The sequence below is a fragment of the Anser anser genome, assembly GCF_964211835.1.
Source record: "Anser anser genome assembly, chromosome: 9".
Classification (NCBI taxonomy): Eukaryota; Metazoa; Chordata; class Aves; order Anseriformes; family Anatidae; genus Anser; species Anser anser.
In genome coordinates, this window is record NC_139729.1 from 18681333 (window position 1) to 18707530 (window position 26198).

Genomic DNA, 26198 nt, shown 5'->3' on the forward strand with positions numbered 1-26198 from the left:
GGCAACAAATAATGTAAATCTGACTAGGAATTCTGTAATCAGTTGGTGTGCGTTAATTCTGATTTTATAAAAAATACTGTGCTGGAACTTCTGACCCTGCAGACACAAAAATCCATCCAAGTTAATGATTCTATAAAATCCAGCTTTCTGAGCAGGAATTTAATGATTAATGCTTTAAGTGCATAATTACGTCTTTGCCAGAAGATGTTTTTCTCTTCTTTGGCTCACAATCTGCCTGTTCAACATTTGCTGAAGTTAAGCAAACACAAAGGTGTTAAGAGTCTTTGTTCGAGAGCTGAAATCTTCCGTGCAGCTGAATGCTTGCGCTCGTTTATTACAGGATTTGTGCTTCCCAGTCTCCACATCAGCTCATTTTTAGTAAACGTTGTCAGCATTCAAGCTATTATTTGACCAACAGACTGACAGGTAGTTTTAAACGTGCCTTTTAGTTTATAGTCTTCACTTCTGCTGCTTGCCTGTGGGACAGAGTTGTTTTGTTTCCCAGCCTTCCTTTGCTTAATGTTCCTCATCACGGCTGAACCTTAGAGGCAGCAGAGCTTCCAGCTATTCCTCTCTTCCTGTGTGCGTGGTGTGTTTTTTTTTTGTTGTTTTTGTCATGTCTCCCACCCCCAGTGTTTTAGGAAAACTCATGAAGAAGTAGACTGCTGGTGGGTTGAGTAGCCTGTGAACCGTGGGTGCCTTCAGGTCCCTTCTGCAGTGCCTGAAGCAGGACTGGAGCTTGGGTGGGTGCTGCTCGTCTGCGATCAGCAGAACAGGGGAGTGTAAGCAGGAGTTTAGGGCTAGTTGTCAGAGACACTGTGGGAAAAGTGTTGAAATGGGAAGAGATTATAGCTAGAGTAGAAATTAGCTGATCTGCGTAGTGCAATATTGAAGCATGTACATGGTCATATGAGCTTGCCTTGGGTCCTCAGTCGCAATGAACAAAGAGAATATATTACTGCTTGAGGTGCCTTTACCTGTTTTCAATGATTCAGGGATGCATTTAAATAAAAACAATGCTGGAGCATACTCTGTAATATCATTCCTACGTCTTGAGTTGGTTGAGCACTTTGATAGATGCCTAATAATACAGCGTGATGATTTATAGTTCCTTTGTACCACAGCTACTGCCACCCACCTTCATCTTTCAGTACAGCAAAGGTGAGAAGAGCCCATATTACAAACTGAGAACTGAATGCCAAGAGCCAAGAACACCTTAGTTTTCATTCGTACATTTTGATCTGAAATAGGCTTATAGTCGCGTAAATGACTCGCAGGACTGTGTTTAGGATTGCAAGTGTGCCAGCTACGAAGCTAGTCTGGGCTGCGAGGCAGTGAAATGGAGTAGATAACCGGAAGATACGCACTTTGAAACCAGCTGTAATTTAATCCCTTGCAATTTATATAGTTTCCCATCTTTCCTTTCATGAGCACGTACTTGCTAAATGCATTCTTGCATTGCTCTTGTGTTTGTGGTGTCATGGGGTTGGGTAGATTGAAAAGATGAGCTGTGGTGGATGTGCTTACAGTGCCTGTGAGTTCAGAAGGCAGATGTGTATGAAACATGCTTATTTTAAAAACGTTTTTGTCTTTGCTGCATTAGAAATGCCAAAACCGGCAGTGTACAATATTATGAAATGTCTCATAGGGCATCAGAATTAACTGAGTGATCAATACAACTACAAAGACAGGAGGAAAATGAGTATATATCCACACCTGCAAATGAGCTTTAGAATACTTCAGAAATACTTAATAATCATGAGACTCTTTGCATTAGCGATGTGTGCTTCTTCCGTGGAAAATTAAGGGCTATCTCTCATCTTTCCCAGCAGTGGGCTAGGAGTTCCATTGCAGTAATGGCCAACAAGACACTGTATCTCAGATGGTGAGGGGTGGGACATACACACCCAGTTCAGATCTCTTAAAAGACAGCAACATCACAGCATGATATTGTGAGGAGGCAGCAGTACACATTGCTGATACAATGATAAATGATCAGAAGTGTGTTTTATTAACATTTCCTCACAAGCCTTGGTTCTATTAGCTGGAGGTGAGGAAGAGTGAGCAAAAGCAGTAGTTGCAAAAGGCAGTTTGGAATCCACCAGGCTTAAAGGATGTCTGAATACTGGAGGTGGGTTTTGTGTCTGCCGATGGAAGGTTTAGTACTGTGTGTCTCACAGAGCATACACCTGGTAGTAGAAAGTCAGTCACAACAGTGTGATTTCTAGAGAGAAAGACCTGTCTCAATAGGTATGTCATTCTGCTGGGTAACTTTTTAATGTCTATATAAAAAAATATGCACTAAAAAGGAAGATTTTAATAGTGGGAACCGTGTGTCATATCTGCTAGGATGGGGAAGTTTATTCATCTGTGCTCTCTTCCCAGTTCTTCTCTTGAATCCACCTGTTCCACTCCTCCAGATATATTTTGAGAAATGCAAAACATACTGTGTGGAAGGACAATTTAAGTTTTCCAGTATGAGCAGGGTAAAGTCTCCAATTTTTAAAGAACAATAATAAGAAATAACATTCTCTTTTGCCTTCCTTTAGGACTCCTGAGCAGTGTCCAAGTGTGGTTTCTTTGCTGTCGGAGAGCTACAATCCCCACGTGCGTTATGGAGCTGCCATGGCTTTGGGTATCTGCTGTGCGGGCACTGGAAACAAGGTGAGGACCAGTAGCCGTCCACTCTTTCTTCAGTCTCCTTCCATAGCAACATTTGTGCAGAAATGTCATCCACAGAGATCAGATTTCTTGCACGTGCACATTCCTAGCCAGCTGGAGGAGAGCAGTACTTCTTTACATTTTTTAACTGTCCTGGGCATAAAGACTCTTTTCCTGCTTGTACAGAACAGATAAAGTAGAAGAATGTTTTTATATGTTATTGCCACATTCTTGGAATTTTGTCTCTAAAACCTTTCTTGGAGTTTTCTTACTGTCAGTTGCTACTTGATATTAAATGCATATTCAGTACTCCAAAATCATTATTCCTTTGCCTTTGGAGTTGATCTTGTACACATCACTTTAGAGGGGGATGGGGGATGCCAGCAATGGGAAAAGAGCAAGTACTTTGCATAACTCCTAGTTCCTTTCTTCTTTTCTGTGGTACATAGTTCACGGAAGATCCATGTAGAGCGAAGTGCAGTGAAATGTACCATTTTTTCAGGTGAATAATATACAGCCAGTAAATTTTACTCTCCATTTAGAAGTATTGGTGAAAGATAACTCTCACAGTGGGTGGCAGTGGGCTTTTAGAGTAGAAGGATTCCCACTTCTGTAGAATGTGAGTGCTCAGTGGGACAAGCAGCAAGTAAACTCTGGGATAAGCTTCGTTGCTTTATCCACGTCTGTATACAGTCTGTACTGGTACCGAATCACAGTTTTGAGATAGGTACGTAGATTGACCATGTGAAAATAATATTTCACGCTTCCAAGTCTTTGATAAATCATTTATCTGTATTATCCCTTCCTCAGCTAGTATTAAACATTAGTTCTTTGGCTCTTGCACACGAGATTCCACAGCATGTCACTTGTGTTGCGAAATGCACAGAATGCTGACATGCGCTGCCTGCCATCTTTAGTATCCAAAGCATGCAGACTTGAAAGCAAACTTGAAATACTATTTTTAATCCAGGTTGCTTTATCCTCAAGTGGAAGGTGGAATCAAGGAGCTAATTATTTTTAACCTGCTGCATCTGACAAGTTGATTTAAGTGGAAATGCTTTTAGTGGCACAAAGTCTGTTTTATTTCTAGATGCTTTGTGTGATAAAGATCTAGATCATCTGATTATACACAGAGATATCTTCTGAAGCTTATATTAGTAGGTTTTGAAAGCCCACATATTCGACTTCAGCGATTGGAAAGCTTTTTGTCATGGTGGATGTTCTGTACACGGTGTTGAATTAAAGCCAAAGAATGAGTCACCTGTGATACCTTCTGGCAGAGAAGCATAGCCTTGAAGTTAGCTCACGTGGCAAAAAAGCAAGGGCACGGTATTATCCTAGAAGTTTTTCTCAGAAATAGTGTTTTGTATAAAGTCAACTTGTTTGTATAAAGCCTCACCCTGACAGAAGCACACCGAGAGGTTTACGCTGGAACACTCACACATTCAATTGCATTTACTCATGTCCTCAGTTTGCGTGGACAGGAGAAAGCTCAGTGCAAGAGACAGCCAAGTGATTCTGTCCAACCTCTGTAATCAGGAGATCACATAATAGATTAAAAGAGCTCTTTCAGCTTCTTAGGGTGGGTGTCAAACTGTTGCATTGTGTTCCAAAAAGCATCTAACAGCTTGCTTCTGTGACATTTCTGAGTGCTTTTAGACAGCCCCTGGGTTGTCACAGACCAAATTAATCTGTACAGCCCACGGCAGTACAAACTGCTATTTAAGGTTTATTCCACTTAAATCTGAAGAGTGTGGGTGGTGAAGGTTGGCTGAGCTCCCTAACAACTTGCTGTTGTTGACACAGGTAGTCTCAGTCCCTCTTGCCACCTTTTCCTCTGTGTTATGTCCAGCTCCCCAAGGAGTTGATGCAGACACAAACTCAGAGAAAACTCATCCAGACAACAACACAAAAAAGTGAATAGCTCTCTATTGAATTATCAATCTGGAAAAGCTCGCTGAGAGGTGCGATGAAGGCTGCAGCTAGCACAGGAAAGGGGAGGATCAGTACAACTGAAGGGAAGCTGAGGAAGGAGAGGATCTCCTTGTGGCAGCAGTGAGTTTAGATAAGGTTGGTTGTCTTGTGTAATGTGCACTCAGGACCCTGGATGGTCAGAAATGAATTAGTGTCTGTACTAATTATTTGTATGTTTAAGTCATGGCTTGCAAAGTGGCAGAACTGTAAATAGAGAATAAAAATGTTCCCAAAGAGACGATTTAGTCTGAGAAGTCTGCAAATTGCATATGCTGGTCCCGGGTATATTTAAGCAGCATATATTGCAATAGACTCTTTATAGTTTTTCATAATTCATATTCAGTGTCTGCTTTGAAATGAACGCCTATTGGTAGATCCATTGTGGATCATGTTCCCGTTGTGCTTAACTGAGCAGTTAGTGAATTTGGAGAAGCAATAGATGTTTTGAAATGTTTTCAAAACCTAGATTTACTACATAGGTGCTTATAGGCAGCCCCAATTGATATGAGTTTGAGATGAGGGCTTTCATGTGCTGCTGAATGTTACAGATTCTAACAATAAAGTGTAAGGCCAAAAATTTGGGACCTGGATTACTTTACTGTCTTGTTTTATAACCTCTGACATGATGTTTGATATCTCAGGATCCTAAGTTCCTAAGTGGAAAATGAAGGTAATACTGATGTATTTTGTTGTGAAGAATGGCAGAGAAAGTATAATTTATGAGTAGATTTTAAGATGTACCTTTGTCATTAGTTCTAATGTGCTGAATGTGTCTTAACTTCTGCAGGTAGATCTTGTTCTATCCATCACTTTTTTTTTCTGCCCAATTTTTAGATGAAAAGCCCCAGCTATACAGATTTCTGCTTTATTTAGCAAGAACATGCAAAATATGTTTAAAAATGTATGTGACAGCACCTATCTGATAACCTAGGATTAAAGCACTGGATCCTGGAGTACTGAAAATAGCACTATTAACTTTGTGATGCTTTTTTTTTTTTTAAGGAAGCGATTAATTTGCTTGAGCCAATGACAAATGATCCTGTGAACTACGTACGTCAAGGAGCTCTGATTGCATCTGCCCTTATCATGATCCAGCAGACTGAGATTACCTGCCCAAAGGTAATAGTGGCATACCTTGCATACCAGCTTGCTGGGTGGGAAACGTGATACCAAGTCGTTAGGTCTCAGCACTGCGTGTAAGTCTTGTCAAGAGAGTATGTGCCTCAGAGCAATAGCTGAACGCATAGCAGGAAACTCCTGCATGGATCAGAGCACGCACTTTCGAATGGGGGAGTGATGCATGCTGATAGAAACGTGCTTGGTAGATGACAGCATTTCAACTCGAGTTGTTACATGAACACATACTCTTTCTTAAAAGGTCTAAAACCATCTCGTACCGATACAAAGTGACTGGCTTCCACTAAAATATATTGAGGCCTCTGTACTTTTGATTTATGTGAGAACCGTTGTTTAGTAAAGAAGTTGTTTCTTGTGATACTACACTTGATTTTTGATGTGGCCAACATACAGGGTAGCAGTAAAAAAACTATGCTTCTTTTGTAGATCGACAAATGCTTTCCAGGTGAAACAATTTCTGCTGTCAGATCCGTCTCAGTTGCTTTATAGCAAATAATTTTTTTTTAATGGAGTCTTTCTGCTCGGAAGGCAAAAAGAATTGCGTGTGCTGTGTTTAGCTTTTAAAAATAGATTGCTTTGTGAATATATGACAGATGATAATATGCAAACATTTGTACAGACTAAAAGTCTACATTAATAGAAGCTCTGTGGTTTCACATTTCATCTGCTCTGGTGAGTGCTGAGACAGAGTTGTAGCTGGTACTTTGCTATTGATCTGTCATATATGGGTTGCTTTTATCAACGTCATTTTAGAAACTGAACTATGATAGAAGCAGACACTTTTTTTTTTTTGCTACATTTGTATAGGGAGAAAGCAGAGGGGGTATGTGTGACTTTTTCCAGTGGAAAACTTTACTTTGGAAAGTCAGCAAAGAACATGTACAGATACAGGTGTTTGGGTATTTCCAAGCTGCAGAACATGAAGATTTGCTAGCAGATGGTTTGTTCCTTTAAATTATTAACCAAAAAAAAAGGCCATTTTCACTGAGCAGAATCTAGCATTAATATCACATGCATTATCAGAATTGTAGTTCAACTGAATAAAACAGTGGAGAACACTAGAGATCTGTAGGATCCCCTCATCTTCCAAGATATGAAATATATGTAACATGAAGCTGAGTGATTCTTTCTTCGGGAAGAGACTGCTCTTTGTTCTCATCATTTCTTCCTTAATCTAGTACTTGGAATGCCAGCCCTGAGTGTAGGAATCATAGAATCATTTAGTTTGGAAAAGACCTCTAATTACCGTCAAATCCAACCATCCACATCTCTGCCAAGTCCAGCACTAAACCTTGTCCCTAAGCGCTACATCCACACTTTTCTTAAATACCTCCGGAGATGGTAATTCCACCACTTCTGTGGGCAGCCCACTCCAATGCCTTATCACCTTTTCCTTGAAGAAATTCTTCCCGATATCCAATCTAAACCTCCCCTGAAAAAAACGGAGGCCATTTCCTCACATCCTGTCACTTCTCACCTGAGAGGAGACCAACACCATCCTTGCTGCAGCCTCCTTTCAGGTAATTGTAAAAAGCAGTTAAGTCTCCTCTGAGCTTCTTCTCTAGACTAAACGACCCCAATTCTCTAAGATCAGGCTTAATCATTCTTCTGCACTCCTCTCTGATGTTGGGCAGATTGTATAGCTCCCCTGTGCCTCAGTTTGACACCTGAAATGAATAAGGATGATACTTACTTCTGTGAAAGGACATTAAGAATAAATTCATTTTAGTTTGCGAAGCACACTAATCCTATTGGGATTGGAGTTGCGGGCTGGTCTGAACAAGTCAGACATCCAAGACTGTTACGGATTACTTGCTGAGTCTGTCTATTGAGTTTTCAGTCCTTATGAGATGATTGGTGAGAGTCTATGTCTTAAAGAAAAGTGCAGACAGAAGAAATGGCTAGCAAAAATACAGATTGTTTTAGGTGTGTAACAAGCCAGATGTCTTTCCCCAAAGAGTCCCGCTAACCTTGACTTGAGGGGTACGTGTAATAAGTAGGCTTCCTAAAGGGGTTGCAAATTGGGCTAGCAAATACAGGGTGAGATGTACAGCCTGGGGTTTGGTGGCTTGTTTAAAAATGGGGGTAGTTACTTAAAAAGCTTTATGCTAAGGCCCTGTTTGTAAGCTAGAATTCGAGCAGTGTTACACAATATAGATACAGAAAGCAATTCATTACCCAGTCATAGAAGTGCTGCAGATATTAAAAACACAAAACCAAAAACCCTAACGATTATAAATAAGGAATCCTGGAAATAATCTGAGGATTTAGGATCTCAACACAGAATATATCAATTTTTCTTCTTTTGAAGGAAGAAGGTTCTCCAAAAGTTAGCAGTAGCTATCATAGCTTCTTGCTCAGAAGTGAAAGGAATATTGTGAGGAATAGACTGCCAGTTAAGCTATTTATTATTCCCATTTCCATGGGAAACATTTTTGGAGCTCTCTGCCAGTCTAAAGAAAAAATATTCTCATGTGAAAGGATGGAGTTCAGATAACAAGACATTTTTGGATCACAGTGACATATTTTAATCCAATTAAACTCCTAAATCACATGATGATGCATTGTATACCAAGCCTATAACCTGATGTATGTATTTGTACTGCTAGATAAGCAGCTAGTAGGATGAGCATGGTGGATTTTATGTCCCACAAGCTGTGTTTGTTGTCTTTGGGGGTTACCGAGAAGCGAAATTTTACATTTAAACACACTTCATATCATTGTCTCACTGCTGATAAATATTTTGAGATGCTTTGCATGCAAGAGAGTGATTTTATAAAGATTGTGGCATATAGTCTGGCAAGCTTCCTGTCATTACTTTTCAGTTTTGTGTTGTCTGTTTTTTGTGTTTTTGTAGACTTCTTGAGAGCTGTGTGCTTTTAGTTAGATGGACTTTAAATTCTGTGATAACTTGGGATGAAGAGAGTAGCAAATAGAGTAGCTGACTGCTTTATCCTTCTTTCCAAGAGATCTTATAAATTCTGTTTTAAGCATTTTTTTCTTTCCATCCTTCTGTTAACATTGTAATCTGAGGCATGGGGAATGACAGTGACATGTTTCTCAAGACGTTCTAGTAACAGGCTTTGCTCTTACTTTTCTGTTCATGCAGAGCACAGCAAATAAGCTGCCATACCTGCTCATGGAATTAATTGCCTTGGTTTCCCCCACCCCATTCCATTGGAATCTAGTGCAGGACCATTAGTGGTTCTCCAAACACCAGCAGTCCTGCCTTAGGACTGGTTGGGTTGTAATTGCAAAGTAGTTTTATTGCTTCTGCATTGATACCAGAAAGGAGACTTAAGAGAAAGGTGTTCTTTAAAAAACAAACAAACAAGGAACTAATATTGGAAAAAGACAACTTTAGATTTTCAAAAAAATACTGGAGTTTTGAAAGCTGAGTGTTGCAATGCTGAAATGCCAGTGATAAGTAGAGATTTGATAAAGTATTTTTATTTAAAATAAATTTCTTTTGTTGAGATATAATGTAGGTGTATATCTTTGAATCACTTTTGCTTTCCTCTTTTCTTTGTATTTGTCTTTGTGCTCACTGGATTTAAACAGACAGTTGAAGTAAGCAATGTATTTGATAAACGAAGAAGGGCAGTCCCTAGAATTTGCAAGTTGCTTAAGTGCTAAAAAGGGTAGCAACCCTTGTATAAAACTGACTTGGTCTCTTTGAAGTTCAAACTCAGATTCCTCTGTGACCAGCCAGCGTGGTTTTTCCTGACCTCTGCTGATACGTTTAAGAGCCATATTAGTGGAGGATATAGAACAACAAGTTGATTTTGTGAAATGGAATCCTAAATTATGGATATGATGAGATCACTGTAACAGAAATCAATGGCAACTTCGTTATGTTTTTGTGACCAGCAAGGCAATTAAGACAGCAATTTGTGAGACATGCTACATGTCTCAACATCTTGAATTGAATTTACTTTTGCTGCTTTTGCGTTAGGGTAGTCGTCTACAGACCGAGAAGATAATAAGCAAGTTCAAAGATTTTCTTCCCTTCTCCTTCCATCACGGCCTATTATCTTTTAGATGTGAGGAAGTCAGGACCTGATAGTTCTTTTCTTCTTCTTTTAAATGAAATGCTAGGTCTTGGTAGGATGCAAGGCTGTTTTTTGCAGTGTTCTATTAGCACCTTAACTTTCCTTCACGTAAGCCTGTTACTGTTAGATGTTTCTGCATGCTGTGTGCTCTTACATACTTTGAAGAGAGCAATTGTAGGTAGAACAGCTTTGACTTTTGAAGACGGATAGAAAAAGCACACAAGCAGTTTGAATCTTGTTTTATTAAAACCAGATTCCTAAATAATCTTATTCTTAAGAATTTGCATTTGCAGTAAGCATCACACACGCTGACTGTCACCGTTTCCTGTGGCTAACTGTTAATGAACAGAGGCCGTATTCTTGATGATCTCCTAGGCTTCGCATACATGATGTTGACTGGTAGAGGGAGAAGTGGTAAACAACCTATTAAATGATAAATAATACGAGCCCCTCGGGCTTGTGGTAGGAAATGGTGCTGTACCATTCTCATGTCTTAAAGCCTGTGTTTTCCTCTGTGTTTCCAAGGTTGCACATTTGGCTTCGTTTGAAATCAGCGGCATGCAGTTTAGGCCAGCATTAATTATCAGAATGGTGTGTGTGTATTGTTAGGAAAGATGAAATGAGTCACTGCCCATGTTTTAGTGTTCCTCCTGGAAGTTGCCGAAAGAAATTTCTTGATAACATTTACAACTTTATAGCATTCGGAAAAGTGCTCAAAGATTTTTGAGCGGGGAAACAGAGCTTGTGGGTTTCACAGCATATTAAACAAACCTATTTGGTAATTTGGGATGCGCTCATTGCCATGGTCTGAGGGAAAAACAAGAGCAGATTAAAAGGGCTCTACTAGGCAAACTCTGACAGGTTTTGTTTCAACAGCTTCAGAAGCTGTTGACATCCTGATCCATTCTGTAGGAGGCGGCTGCCATAACAGCAAAGGTAGAACTGAGTTTTTGTCTGAATCTGTTTTGCTTTCTCCAAAGGGATGGAGCAGTGGCTGTGTGAGGATGGTAATTTCTTGAACTGCTGCTGCCAGATCTGCCAAAGCAGGCTTTTCCCAGCTTCAGGGAAGGTTTTACAGCCGGGAACTGATCTAGTTCAAAATGTCTATCGCTGTGAAGCATTTGCTTTATAGAAATAGCCTGGAAAACATGTAGGCTGATAATACGTGTTTGAGTGTTGAGTCAGTTCTTTGATCTAGGTTTGCCTGGTGCCTAAGGCCACGCTGGGTAGTCTCCTACCCTTTCATAGAGCATTTTTGCTAAACTAAAACTCTGAATGGAAAAAACAGTTTTTCAGGTTTCAGCCAGGTTTCTGTCACTTGGTCTCTTGCAGTCATAGGTGTCCCGGTTAGCTTGCTGCTCTGCATAGTGTCCCAGTACCACGGCTGGTGGGTTCCTGGTGGGACATGGGACATCCTGGTGCCAGCATGTTTTGTTCATCTGCTCTGGATTCATACATGTGAGTAGGAGCTGTGGAAGCCGTGGTAAGGATAGGATGCTTACAGAGACTGCCAGCCGTGACTGGGGGAAGGAAGTGAATGACTTCTGCTGCTAGCATGGGCTCGTGTTTGCCAAGTGAGGTGTTTCTGCCCTGCGCTCCGAGGCACTTCTCTGTCAGACTTCAGACGCCAGCGTGAACTTTAGCAGACCTGCTGAATGTCTTCTTGTTTCGCCCAGGGTTTTGTTCTCTGAAGATTTGATTACTGTGTAAATTCCAGATTACAGTCCACTGAATGAGTGATTTTTTTTCAGAGCTTTGTAACATCCCTTTTTATAAATATTCCAAGCCTAGAAGCTGAGCCCAGAGTTACAGGAATGACGTGCTCTAAACAGAGGCACTAGAATCCTCCTGTTCAGCAAAACCAGACAAATAGTTTTACATGTTGCTTTGTGTCCATCCCAAATAATAACTGAAGGTCTTGGTTTAGCTGGCCTGCATGTGGTTGCCTTGCTCCAGGTTGCTGGAGATCAACGTCACTCCAGGAGGAAGCAGGTGGTAGGACATGTTCTGCTTCAGAGGCTGTGAGTATGAATATTGAGGGAAATAACACTATGAGTACAAACTGAGGTATTTTTCCAGTGTACGAGAGGTCAGGCATAAGAAACAAACTATTTATATTAAATGTGTAAACCTCCGTGTAAGCTTTCCTAAATAAAAATCAGGAGAGCGTGAAAAAGCATAAATAGAGTGAAGCGATGGTGGAGTTTCTTCAGTATGTCCAGAAGAAACCCTGTTCTGTGTGTGCAGTATCATCCTGCCACCCCATCTGTGTATGTGTGGCTGCCCCAAAAATGTGCATTGCTCCTTTTCCTTAGCATTTATAAAGGCAAGGACTTTTAAGTCACCTCCATTTGGTGACCTTACCACCTCGTAATGAAAAACTTCTTAATGCAAAGGAGAACTGGCAACTAGGGAACTAGTATTAATACGCAGATCGTTGGACTTAGACTGAGACATGGAAATAGCTGACATTTTTCCTGTCAGTTTTAGTAAATGCTGTACTGCTGTTCTGCTCAGCTTTGCTGAGGTGGCCGGCTGATGTGGTGCTTTGTGGTTGTGAGGCTGTCCATTTGTGGGAATCGAAGCAAGTAATTTTATTACAGCTCGTGTTCAGCAGGTCGTGGCATACACATATAAATGTTCGTGTCCTCACGTAAGCCAGAGACTGGTTTAAATTTCATCAGGTTAGATGTCATCAGTGCTAAAGATGTTGAGGTGACGAATAGTACAGCTGGGTTAGCTGCTGCAAGAGCAGAGGAAAAGGTAGTGACTGGAAAGTGGCTTTTCCTTTAGGGCTCCTGTGTTTTAAATGGTGTGGTGAATTGATGCCTGTTGTTGTTTTTTTTAAACAAAACTGGTTTGCAGAAAGCATGCAGTCTTTATATGAGGTCCAATAAGTATGTAGGGCTATCAAATGGTGTTGTGACTCTGGTATACAATGCTCATGTATTGGGAGAGGCAATTTGTCTTCTTCCACCCCAGATATTTAATATAATCTCTCGGATACTGTGTGGTGGGTGGGAACTGGCTGCAGTAGCACAGCTCTGGGGCTTGGGGTGTTCTGCACATGAAGGGTTAGCAGCCAAAAGGGAACCTTTCAATATCTGGTGGCTGGCTGGCAACTGGAGGTAGAAGTTTGTCCTCTTGTCTGGCTGTAGCAGTAGGAAGAGGACTTGGGTGCAGTGATAAAATGGGCTGTTAGTGGGGAGAAGCTTGTTGAAGACTTCTTGTGAGGAGACTTATTGAAAAGACTTCCTTCACTTTTGAGTGTGTCGGGCAAAGGCTTAGTATGAAAACAACATTTTCCACAGATACCTGGATGAAAATTAATTTAGGGAAGAGGTACAGAAGTTTCTTCCAGACATTCAGTGGGTTGGATGCAGCTTCTCAGCTTTTGACTGCATTGCAGATTGGGATTTTCTGGTCAGCTTCTTCAGCTATAAAAATCACTTGAACTGTATTGTTGCTCCCCTGTATGTACTGAAAGATAAGCTATTAATTTTTGATAGAGCCTTACGTATTTCTGGATGTGATACTGTTCTATCTTTACAACTCTTAGTGAATCAGTGAAAGATGAAGCTGTTGGAAGCAATGATGATAATATAAGCAAAGGTTTAGCAATTTCCCTTATTAATGCGCACTTAAAACATTGTGGTAAATGTACCATGGCATGAACTGTTACATTATTAAATATTTTCATTAATGATTTTGACTTAAAAGGTATGAGTGCGGTAGCAAAATCTGCTGATGACGCACCATAGGAGCATTATCAATACAGCAGAACTATTATAGAGGAAAACCAGAATAGGTTTGAGGTTTTCAGCAGTAGGAATTGGAGGAAATTTAATAAAGTGCAGTGTCACGCACCTAAGAACATATAGTAGTTGTTGCCACAAACTCATCGGTTGGTCTGTTATTCCACTGATACTCCAGAGATTCTCAGGCTACTCACGTAAGGCCTGCAAGATGTGGTTTGGAAATGTATGTCTGTGCTGACTATTTAAAGTCGCTATATGGGTACCTTCAAGTGGGGAAAACCTCTGCAATTAATTATTAAACTTGTATCACCCGTGATTAAAACCACTGAAAAATTGAATGTCCTCCTAGGATGCAGAAATCCAGGATACTTCCCATAATGACAGAGTATTTGACTCGTGCAATTTTATAATCTCTTTTCTTTTTTCTCATCCAGGTCAGCCAGTTCAGACAGCTCTATTCCAAAGTGATCAACGATAAGCATGATGATGTTATGGCAAAGTTTGGAGCGATCCTGGCACAAGGCATTTTGGATGCAGGTAATTCCTCAAACATCTAAAGCAGTCAAAATTTCTTACACTTGCTTGACTATAGAATGCTTCTGATAGCTGTAATAAGAAATTTCATTTGGGAGATGAAGTGCTGGCTTTATGCCTGTCATGTAATAGCAGCAAGAAATCTCTGATTTCAAGTAATTTTATTTAATTAAAGAAAAAACCCCGCTTTATAGTTCCAGCTTGTATCAGTGTGCTTCAGTTAAAATAGACCAGTCTAGTCATCGGAGTTGGTCATTTGTCCAGAAGTCTGCACAAATATGATTTTTTTGCTCTGTTTTGTTGTCCTGAATGGTGATTTATAGCATTTTAGATTGCTTCTTTATTTTTCTAAGGTCCAGAAATTTGGACACCTTGTGGTATCCTGTCTTCTTATTTTGAAATTTCTGTCAAAATCTGAAATGACCAGCTAAAAAAAAAAAAAGGCATTAAATATGTTTTTAATAACTAAGTTTTTCTTCTTCCTTGGTTATTAGGAGTGTTACATAATGAAGGAAGCAAATTTAACTGTATTAGTGTTACTTCAGAAGAACCAGTTAGTCACACGGAGTCACACTACCTTTTTCTAGCGTAGCGAACATTTCATGAATGTTAATGACTAACGTTGAGCCAGGGGTAGGATCCTGTGAAGGGTGTAAGCATTTCACAAGGGCTGAATTGCAGGGCCTATTAAGGAAGGTTTCTGTAAGCAAAGAGGGCAGACAATGTTTTGTTTTGAATTTTTCCTTCTGCTGGAGTTAAGACATGTAAAGTGCTGTGTGTCAATAGTACCTCCTTTCCAAGTTTCCAGTGCTGTCCCATGCATCCAAACAGTTTGTCCCAACTGGCCTCTTGTGCTGTGAGCTTCTCTGGACATGGAGTTCCATGTCCTTATTCCTCGTGGTAGGTAGAAACAATCTGCTTTTCCCAGTACTCTCGAGATCAAGGTTAATCCTGAAGTCACATCAGCAAAGGAGTCTAATATATTTGTCTCAGTGGCATGGCTTAAGCACAGCACCATGCCCCAAGCCCTGTTGTTACAGCGTCTCTATGAAATCACTACATTTTCAATGGGAGATTAAAACGTAGGGCTGCCTTCGCCTATCTGCGTGGAAGCGTGCTTCCAGAGCTCTATTCCTGGTGGGCATATGGCAGTCAGGCTGCTCCATGCTCTTTGACCAGGGCTAGCCAGAGAAGGAAGCAACAAGAATCACCAACAGGAATCACCTTCTCCTCCTTTGTCTTTAGCCTTGTGTCCCAGGTACCTCTCCCAGAGCTCAGGCTTACCGGTACTCTTGGCACAAGAATGTTCCAAAAATTTTTGTCATTTGCATACTCATAATATGTTGCAGGGAAGCTGTTTCAGCTGGCTCAGAAAGATTTTTCTCTCGGCTGTACAAACCTGTTTTAAATTCCTGCCTCTAAGATTAAAACATAACAATGCAGCTAACACCTTATTTGTTTCATGTGTCTCTCATGTATTGTACAGTGATTTGGGAACCATAAATACCCAGTTTTAGTAAACCACATGTGAATTTGTGCCAACGTCTTGGCTCTTTATTTCTTGCTGTGCTGCTGGGGGAAGGCTGTGACCTACCCTTTCTTAACCTGTTGCCATTTACATTAGAGCATCTTAAAAGAAAAGTCTTTTTTATCTCTCCCATACAACTATAAGTGCTTATCTGAAACAATGAGCTATAGAATTTAATTATCACTGCCAGGAAAAAAAGGTTCTTCGTGTCATCTGCCATAGCTAGGTCTATTGAGTTTGGTGGGTTTTTTTTCGTGGGGGAAGTAGAAAAGTATAATTCTCTTCCAATGACAGGCTTTGATTAAAAGCGCAAGATTTCCGGTGGGCAACTGGGAAATGATGCATTGGAGGTGGATTTTGTGCTCAGAGAATGAAGCAGTCGTCAGACTGCTGGTTTCATGGAAGGAGAGGAGGGTACCTTGGGAGCACTGAAGTGGATAAGAAAAATTTCGTCATTGTCTAATTGTTAGGCCCAAGCAGCTACTTTTTTACTTAAATTAACATAAGAAAAACGTAGACATTCTAAATTTAGATACTTTTTTTTCCCCAAACATCTGAACTTTTATAATGCTCCCCTTCATGTACAGACATGCTCTCTTGTTCCAGGCTGATGACTCCCTTTCTGTTCTTTGCAAAATGAATATGCCTTATTTTCTGGAATATGTATCTGTAAATGTGAGCTATAAAAGGGATGTGGTGGTTTAGTTAGGCATCAGCATTTGACCTACTTGAAAACTATTTTGCCCTCTGGGCTCTAGGTATCTTCTCTGATTCTTAATGCAACATTTCTCAATCGATGAGAAAAAAGGGAGTGATAGTCAGCATGTAAATATTTATGTATTACATCTGGAAAATCCTCCTCTCTGCATTTAGGAAAAGTCTGGGTGGGGTTAGCTATGCAGTGGGTTTGGGACAGGCTGTAGCCTTGGGCAGTGCAGGCTGAACTGAAGCAGCTGTTGACAGCGTGAAGGTGAGTGTACTGGATTCTCCACAGTTTTGGAGTCAGCTGTAGTGAGTGATGGAAATCTTTCAAATTACAGAGTAAGGGGTTTCCCACGTTGCTTTCCCTCCAAATATGTGTCTCATATGATATGTTGTATTTTGGCTCTTAAAGACTTTAGTGCAATAAATAAACTTTGGTGTGCATGGTCTGCCCTCACACACGTTGAATTCAGTGTTAGTGTTTCCCACCTTTCTCCTGGTTGTTCCTGCTTACAGGCTTTTAATGTGAAGTCGGGCATAACTGGCAGGTAAGGAAGAAAAAAAAAAACATTGTATTAGATGAGGGCTACAGAGTGGCTCATTGCCGATGCTGGCACATGCTGAAAGCCCCTCTGCTAGGGTTTGGGCAGATGATGGATTTTGACCTTTCTGTGCTGCCACTAGCAGCTCAGGTCACCTTCATTCATTATGGAGATGGAGCAACTTGTAAGTCTCTCCTGATACAGAAGGAAGCGATATGATATTGTTTGAAAGTAGGATGCAGCCTAGGCCAAGGTTGGAAACTGATTTCCTAGGTCCATGAAGCATGTGATGAGTGCTGTGCTAGTGTGCTGCCCTGAGCTGTGCTGCCAGAGTATTACTAGCAAGGTGTGTGCGCTATCAGAAAACTTGTCAAAAGACCTAAGTTTGCAGAATTGAGTGATGGATGTTACAAAAGCGCCACCATAATTACAGGCTATGAATGAGTTCATCAATGTATATAGATCATCAGCATCTGCTTGTCGCGCTCCCTCTCCTTGTTAACGTTAAGTTTGAGCCAGCAAGCCCTCGTAGCCTTCTGTACAGCCCCTTTAATTCTGGCAAACCTTGCCACAACAGCAACGTGAGCTCTGGGAGCTGGCTGTAACACTACCAGCCCAGAGCCCTGAAAATCTCATGTTTCGTTGGTTTGGTTTTGAGGTAATCATGTCACAGCTTACATTCATCTAGCTAAAGATCTGGAACGTGTTCCTTTCCAGGTTGTCAGGGCTACTGCTTAATCGTGAAGATATATCACAGTTGTGCAATATCAGCTCCCTCCACCTTTCCTGCTCCACGCAAAACCCTGGGAATGAGGGTGGGCTGTGCGTGGACGTAAAACAGCAGAGAGCAGCAGCATGACAGCATCTTTGGACTACGAAATCTCTTACTCATCCAGGAAATTCCAGAGATTGGATAATAAAATCCTGAAGGTTAAAAATAAATTTGGAAAATAAAATTCCAAAAGTTTGATAAAGTATAGCTAAGCTGCTTGTGCAACGTTCACTGGGCTGCTTTACCCAGAATATCTGCGGATTACTGACCTGACCCTTATATAGCGATGCGGTGAAGAAAAGTTCAGAGTAAAGATTGAGGAGAAGACCAGGCATTCAAATGTGCAATGTTTGGTATGTTTAAGGATAGCACAAGACCTCAGGCACTCCCTTGTTAATGCTATTGCAAATTCAAATGCAAGTATGAGAGCGGTACCAGAGGGAATTAATGAGAAGCACAGCAGACCTGGCAGTGGGAAAAGCAGAGATCACATCGTTGCCTTTCTTCGAAACGGCATCTGGAAGGAGTTCTCTAGTCAAACAGCAGAAGTATTGCTACCACAAAAGGAACGGCAGGGAGATAGTATGTATGTGGAGTACACTACAGGAGGACATCAAAATCCCCCTCCTTCCACTGCCTTTCCTGGGACTAGCTCTGACGAGTACCTAAAACGAGATTACTGCTTCGTTCAGGGCTTTCATTAGTTGTGGGAGCAAAAATAATGTTTGATTTCTTTAAAACACAGACAGCTCAATTGCTGCCTGGCCCCGCTACAGATAGCTGCTTGTGCATGGCAGAGGAATGCTCCTCCAGTTTGGGATTTGCAGCTCTGAAGCACCCTGAGTTTGGACGGAGTGGGTGTTTGCATTTTAACCAAGTTAACCTCCCTGCACCTGGTCATGTCAGCGGTAATGGAGTTGCCTGGTGCCCTCTTCAACTCAATTCACTGTGTTCATCAGAAGGCTGAAGATCAGATTAACACTTTCTCGCTCTGTCTGCAAGCCCAATCTTTCAATTTGGTTTCTAGCTGGATGCTTCTGCACTACATCAACATATGGAGTTGTTTTGGTCTCTGCTTTGCAAGTACAAACCTAGGACTTGGGTTGTCTGGCAGAGATTTAATTTTGTTGCAAAGACTGCAGGAGCTTGTCTCTTTGCTGCATAGATTGATCACCTCCAGAAGCAACTTCTGAAGTTGCTGCTGTTTACATTTTTTTCTTCTGAGATGGTGTAGGATAAAAATGCAGGCGTATTTCTTCTGAATAATAGGCAGTTCAGCGAGGCAGACAGAAATGCTTATGTATGAGTGCTTTATGTGCACTGCTTTCTTTGTGATTCTTGCCTTGTGGCTCATTGATAGGCTATGTTTTGAAATCGGTTATAGCTAAGGTTTGCCTATTTGTTCCATCTCTCCCCGCCTTCTGATCTGTACTTCTGTGTTAACTGTCTCCTGGCAAAATGAGCACGGAAGGGCTGTATTCATTGATTGCGTATGGGTAACATCTAGCAGATATATAGGGCTAGACAGAGGTTGTTCGCTGCTCACGAGTTTCACTGTGAAAGGTGAGAACAGAGGAGAAAGCTGACAGCATTGTGGTCTGGCTTGTGCTTGTATCCCCCTTCACAGCATCTGTTTTAAAGATGCATCACTCAGGAATCCTTGTGGAGTACCCAGGAATTCATTAATTCATTTGTGATGTCATTTGTGATTCCTTGCAGGGGGCCATAACGTAACTATTTCGCTGCAGTCAAGGACAGGACACACTCACATGCCTTCCGTGGTGGGAGTTCTGGTCTTCACCCAGTTCTGGTTCTGGTTCCCCCTGTCTCACTTCTTGTCACTGGCTTTCACCCCAACCTGTGTCATCGGCCTTAACAAGGATCTTAAGGTATGTGATGAGTGGAGGAAAAAAGGCATTGATAGCTGCTTGGGAGACTTGAGTGGCCCCGGAGAGACATGCCTGCTTGCATTTGTTGGTTTTATTTGAGTGCTTCCAGCTTGTATGCACCAGAAATGGTGCTAACTGGAAGAAGTCTGAAAAGCAGGCTTTAATTGCAGGGCTGGTAGAGGACTAGGGACAAGAGAGATGTGAAGAGTAAACTTTGTCTCCTTTACTTCAAAGTAACTTAGGAAGAATGGAATTCTATTCAGTATGTGTGGGCAGAGACCACCCTGCTATCACTCCAGAAGATCAAAATTACTTTAAAAAAAAAATTAAAAAAATACACATTCTTAAGCCACCCTCAAATGAATCATGTGATACTCTCCCCTAGGAGAGCTAGCAGTGTGTAAAGGGAATTTGTTTCAATTCCTGAGGGAGTAAACATTAAACCACTGTCCTGGGTACTGCACTTGTCTTGCACTTTTGTTCTTCCAGCCGATCAGTTGTGGTGTGGCCACATAGCTGTATACCACGCTGGGTCTCCTGTGCCGAAGAGCTGAGCTAGTAACTTCCACAGAAAAGCTTCTGAATACGCGTCCCCCTCCTGTCACTGCTGCAGGGTCATTCTGTGATGCACAGAGCATGTATAGGGCTGTGCTGGTCTTCAGAAGCCCTCTGTGGGATGGAGCCAGCTTGCAGGATTGCAGACCCTAGACCAAAAGCTTATGGCTGTAGGGTGCACTTCTCCACCCGTCTTGGGTTTAGCATTGAGTTAGTCTATACACAGCTCAAAATTCTTGCTCTGTTTGAAGAAAGGCTTGCATTAAAATGCCATTTCCCCCCCACCCCCCGTCCTGAGTACGTCAAACAAATTGCATTGCAGCTTTGTCAGTGCACCTCCCCGGAGGTGACAGGCTCAGCACCTTTTTGACTGCTTGACTGCACTGCCATTTTATCTCCTCTCCCCATCCCTTAGAGTTTCCAGCGAGCCCAAATGGCTGTGGGTAAGATTCTTATATAACTTGGCCTGAATACTCAAGCCAGCTGGGGGCTGGATGTATGTTGTGGGCGGCACCACACCCACCTCACTTCCTCGGAGCAGTCCCTGGTCTTTTTTGCTCCATGACGTGTTGTGAAGGAAGAGATAGGAGAAATTAATTCAGCCTAAGAATTCGGATGGGCTGTCAAAAGGTGCTTTCTGGCCTTGCTTATGTAGACGAGCGTAAGACAATATGTGAAATTGGTTACCCACCCCCAAAACGGACTGTCCTTTTGCAAGAGGTGAACGTCAGGCAGCGCTTGGTTGGCCTAGCATGCATTGACAGATCTCCACTTAGATCTTAAACCAATTTTGTGTTAATAAGAGCAGGCACAGCAACAACATTAAAACCACAAAAGCATTGAAACAATGAAAACAAAGCATGGTGTGAATAGCATGGAGTGTATGGAGAAGGCTAGGAGAGCTTGCCAGAGTCAGATTATAGAATAATTAAATAACATTGTTCTAGTTGAACCGTTGCCACTGATAACAGTTTCTCTGCTTCCGGAGGGGGAGAAGGGGAAGCTTGTATTCTTTAGAGGATCTGTGTTTGTCTCTGCTGGAAGGAAAATGAAGCTAAAGTAATTATTCTGCTGTGGACTTTTTCCTCTGCTTTTCTTGTCTCTAACCATTTTTTTTTAACTGTTTCTCTTAGATGCCAAAAGTCCAATACAAGTCCAACTGTAAGCCGTCCACATTTGCCTACCCCCCACCTCTGGAGGTTCCAAAGGAGAAGGAGAAAGAAAAGGTATTTGGGCCAGCTTTCCATGTTGTAAAGACCAGCCCCTTCTCCCTCCTAGTATAAACATTGACTTTGGTGGCACTAACAGGGTATTTGAAGAACAGGAGAAAAATTGGCACGCACTGTTGTCTCTGAAGGAGAATTCTAACTATTTTTTCCTGCTGAGCCTGGGACTGTTGCTGATCATGGCATAGAGCTGCTGTGCTACTGAGTCACTGGAACTTCCCTTATCTCCAGTGATCAAGCAGAAGCACTGATTAAAACTTTTTTTCCATGCCCTACTGACTTAAGTGTGTGTCATCTGTGTGCAGCACCTAGAACAACAGCGTCCTTGTCTGTGGCTTGGGCTCCAAAGTGCTGCTGCAGTACAAACGCTGAGAATATTAGGTTGGACAGATCTTAAATAGTTCCATATGGAAGGACAGAACTGTACCTGGTCTCAGGGTAGTGGGACCGTGTGCTAGAATGTGAGTTATCAGGCCCATGGATTGCAAAAAGGTAAGTGTGGAACGGAGAACACGTAGGTGTAGAAAGGGAACAGATGAAATCAGATGACTAGCAGACAACAGTGGAAGTGATTTTTCTCCTGGCATAAGATGGTAAAAGCTGCTGAGCAGACCACAGCAGCAGGCAAAGCAGCCCGTAGGGAGCAATTGCAGCAGTGGAGACCTCAGGCATGTCATGCTGATGAATGGCGTTGTGTGAAAATTGTAAAACATTTTATCAGAATTGAATGATGGGCAGGAAATCAGTGCCACCAAGGAACCCAGAAATGAACTCTTACAAAAGGCAAAGTTTACTGCTCATAGCTGCATTCTCGCCTTTGGAATGGGATATGAATTGGATAAATCTGTTTTTGTTTTAGACTTCCCTGGCCAAAATTAAAACATGCCACGAGGCCGCATTCAGCCTAGAAAGCCTCACCAGGAGCGTGACAAGCGCAGTTGCTCCCTGTTCCTCTGAGGAAGTTACTGTCTTGTAGAGGCAGCTGCTGTGGATAGAGAGAGATGTGCTTGCTGGAAGGGAGGAGACATGCTGAATTCTTGTAGTGAGCATTGCTTCTGGGTACTTTGTGGCTCAGGAGTGCCAAAGCTCCATGTGGTCTCCTTCATAGGGTATTTTGTGCATCTGTTTCTTTAGGTCAGTGAAAGAGAACTGTCGGATTAGGAGAGTGGAACAGCTTTTCAGGTCATTCTGAAGAGAATCTATAGATGTTTCTTTACCATAGAAACTCTAGTAACAGATTTTTTCCAATAACGAAATTTCCATTCTTTGCTCTGCTAAAAAAAATCTCATGTAGAGACCCAAACAGTAATTATTAATCTCTGAATTAGGAAATTCTTCCTTCTGTGTGACTGTACCCAGTCTCTATTCATGGCATCTTTTGTCCCATCTGTACTGTTTATTTGCTTTGGTGGTGGTGTATTTGTCTGTTAAACAGAGCAGTGCACAGGCAGAGGAATTGATCTCGTTGACAGCTGCACTGAGAGCTAACCTAACACTGGTTTCCCTTTGTTCCCCTGCTTGGGGAGCTGAAGCACAGCGTAGTGTTGCAGTCATACTGAATGCTTGCCTCCTCTGACATATCCAGGTTTCCACTGCTGTGCTGTCCATCACTGCGAAAGCCAAGAAGAAGGAAAAGGAGAAGGAGAAAGAGAAGAAGGAAGAGGAAAAGATGGAAGTGGTGGGTGTAAACATTGAAACTTAAATGTCCTCTTCCCCCAGCCTTATAAATGTGGAAGGGGTGTCTTGAAAGCTGGCACCCACTTAACACTGTACCCAACTCTGTGACCCAGATAATGAATTCTTGGTGGTTGCTGTAATTTGGAAAATACATGGCAGCTAAAATTCTTGATGTACTTTGACAAAGGACCCTTCCTTTTGTGCTCACATAACAGATGCAAATATGCCAAGAGTAACTGTAAGCTGAAAATGCGTTATGCCTACCAGCTCAGTAGAAACTTTTCTAATTCCAGTTTAACATCTCTGTGAGTAAAGCAACATGGTCAGGGAGTTTTAAGAAGAAACACACAAATGGTATGCGAAGGAAGTGTGTCGTAAGGTCAAAGGTGTATGCGTACAATAACTATGTGGACCTACTTAAGTATTGGCCATGAACTTTCTGCAGTTGGTTCAGAAAATGAATAATCTTGGGTGCAAGGTAGAATCTCTGGGTTTTTTTTTTTCCTTTTTCAGTGTTTCCTTGTCATCAAACACTGCCTTTTCTTTGAATTATTCTCGCAGCACTATTAACTAAGCAAAACGTGCTGAACGGATGAATGTTTCTTCCAAAATCTTTACAACCTACAGTTAGGTAAAGGTGTCGAGAGGAAGCGTTGTATTGGAAGGGATTCATGTGTTGGGCTAAGGGATTCACATGTTGTGTCTGTGTACGCTCTAGCTGTCTGAAAAGTTTTCTTGGCTGAATCAAGCAGAAGAACGAGGATAGTAAAAAGGGAGCTTGCTGCCACCTGCTGTGTTTGAGTTCAGTGTTTTGCTATTGTCCAAATGTCTTAGAGGTATAATTGCTTTCCTGTTTTTCTCATATGCCTATTAAGTGACTAGTAATCCATAGCTTCCAAGTGATCTGCACAGTAGCAAACAGTCGCTGGGACAGAGATATTCCTGTCTGCTGTTATAGGACATGCCATGCATTTGGTGGTGTTCCTGATTGTTTCTTATTCGTTGTTTCCATCTTTTCTGCAGTTTTTTTTGGCAACACGCAGATGTCCCTGAGCAAGAGGGAAAATCTGATCCACGTTCTTCTTAAGTGTATAAATGATGCCGTGTTTTTTTTCCTTCCAAGCTTTTGCCTCCAGCTGCTGAGTCAGTGGTAAAGGAGCATCTAACTGCAATTCCCTAGGGAGTCGCTGGAGTTGAGTCATTTTGGTTGAGCTGCTGTCGTTACCGGTAGTGTGAAATGCTAGTGATGGTTTTATAGCAGCGAAAAGACAAGGGTGGTTTGGGGCAATTTTTATGTGCTTAGTAATGATATTAAAGAATTTTAAGTTGTGAATAAAAGTGGAGAGTGAGTTTAAGAGGAAGTATTAGAAAGGGAAGCCAGAGGTAAAACCATTCTACTACCACGTCTTGTTGAATTTGCTTTGACCTGCAGTCAAGAGCGAAGCATTGCCTTTGTGAGAGTACTTAGATCCACGCTGACATTGCCGATGCCAGCTCATAGATACATCGTAGCTTGTTCCTCAGCTGGTGAATGGCTTCTCACCATGCTCTGGAATTGCTCCCTGTGTGAAGAGTAATTACGAAAGGGTTAGAGACTACCATTAAAACAATGTTGATTTCCTCTTCCCCTCTACACAGGATGATACTGAAAAGAAGGATGAAAAAGAAAAGAAGAAAGAACCCGAACCCAACTTCCAGCTTCTGGACAACCCAGCAAGGGTCATGCCTGCTCAGCTCAAAGTTCTCACTATGACAGAGAGCTGTCGGTATCAGCCTTTCAAACCAGTAAGTGTCACATTACTAGTTTGTGTGCTTGACTGAGCATTCCCTGTGCTGGGCTTACGTATAAGGACCCTGAAGCTCTATGTGTACATGAGAATGCCACTCGCATGTATTGCATCACTCTAATTTGTTTCAGAGACTTGCAACTTCACTGTTGTCATATTTATTTTTTAATATCCCTCTCCTCAAATGATCGTGTGCAGTTCTAGCTGGGGGAAAACTAGAGCTTTTGGTTTTCCACAACCTTTTTCACCATGTTGATGCTGCTTTATCTTTTTCTCCTACGTATGACACATGCTGTAACCTGGAAACCAGTTAGACACTCCGTGTTAATGACACTGCTGGGGACGTAGAGACCGAGACATGGTATTTCCAATGAGCTGAAAAGTTGAACAGGCTCATTGTCAAAGCAGTAAAATAAATACATGGTGACGATCACCCGTCATGTGCTGGGGCATTAATATTCTGCAGTGGGGTTACTTATGTAGTTGTGAGTTTTTTCATTAAACAGATTTCTTATTTGGTTGCACCTGACTTTAGAGAAGTGCGTTCACCTCCTGTTAACACAGACAGAGAAGAGACTGCATGTGACTGTCAAATGGAGAACAAAGACCTTTTAGCATTAGCCCAGGGGATAACTAACTTTTCTGTGAGATGCTCCAATATATTGCAAATACAATTTTTTTTCCCGGTCTCTAAATCTCCTGAATCAAATTCTTCTGGCTTTTATTTTTGTCCAACAAATAATGCCCTCCACATCCCTCTCTTGCAATATTGTGCATGGGGAAAATGTTTTCAGAAAGTGTTTTTTTGTGTTTTGTTTTGTGTTTTTTTAACTGGGAAAATAGTTGTTTTTAGTAAGTGGATTTCCTGGAATTCCATCAGCACATTGGAATCCTCTTTGCATCATCCCTGTTTGAGACATCTCTTTTAGCAAGTCTATGTAAGGATCTTTCAGTTTCTAACCTCTAAAAAGAAGAGGCGGCCCAACTGGTATTTGGTTTGGGAAGATCTGCTATGCAGTCCAGTAAGTGTCCACTCACGCAGCCGAAACATGGCTATTTGAAACTGTTTGCTGCTTGTTTCGCTTTCAAAAGAAGCAGAGCCCCAGTACAGAGCTGTTTAGTGAAGGGAGTACAGTTTCCTCCCTTAACTCTTCCCAAAAAAATTGGTTTTGAAGAGAACAGAACAGTGCACTTTCTTGCTGGAAGTAGGGTGTGTAACCAAGGAGAGTCTTGAAATGGAGGTGTTTTGGAGCTTTGCTCTACTTCGGGAAATGCCAGAATAAAAGGCCTCTTTGAGATGCTTGTTTATAGCCTGGAGTCCTGGTGTGGTCAACACTGATCCCAGCCAGGCATGACACAGCACTGCCTCTTCGCACCTCGTGTTTCACTCCTTGAGACGCAGGG

The 26198-nt window shown here is 41.7% G+C and overlaps 1 protein-coding gene across 1 annotated transcript in view; it reads left to right on the forward strand.

Annotated features, from left to right (window-relative positions):
• The window catches only part of PSMD1 (proteasome 26S subunit, non-ATPase 1), a 72082-nt gene that overhangs the window by 43688 nt on the left and 2196 nt on the right, over window positions 1-26198 (forward strand). Inside the window, exons 17-23 of the mRNA XM_083848482.1 lie at window positions 2550-2664; window positions 5638-5754; window positions 14017-14119; window positions 19380-19549; window positions 21238-21330; window positions 22916-23008; window positions 24646-24792. Coding sequence (XP_083704608.1) covers window positions 2550-2664; window positions 5638-5754; window positions 14017-14119; window positions 19380-19549; window positions 21238-21330; window positions 22916-23008; window positions 24646-24792 — 838 coding nt within the window. The remainder of the gene's footprint in view (window positions 1-2549; window positions 2665-5637; window positions 5755-14016; window positions 14120-19379; window positions 19550-21237; window positions 21331-22915; window positions 23009-24645; window positions 24793-26198) is intronic.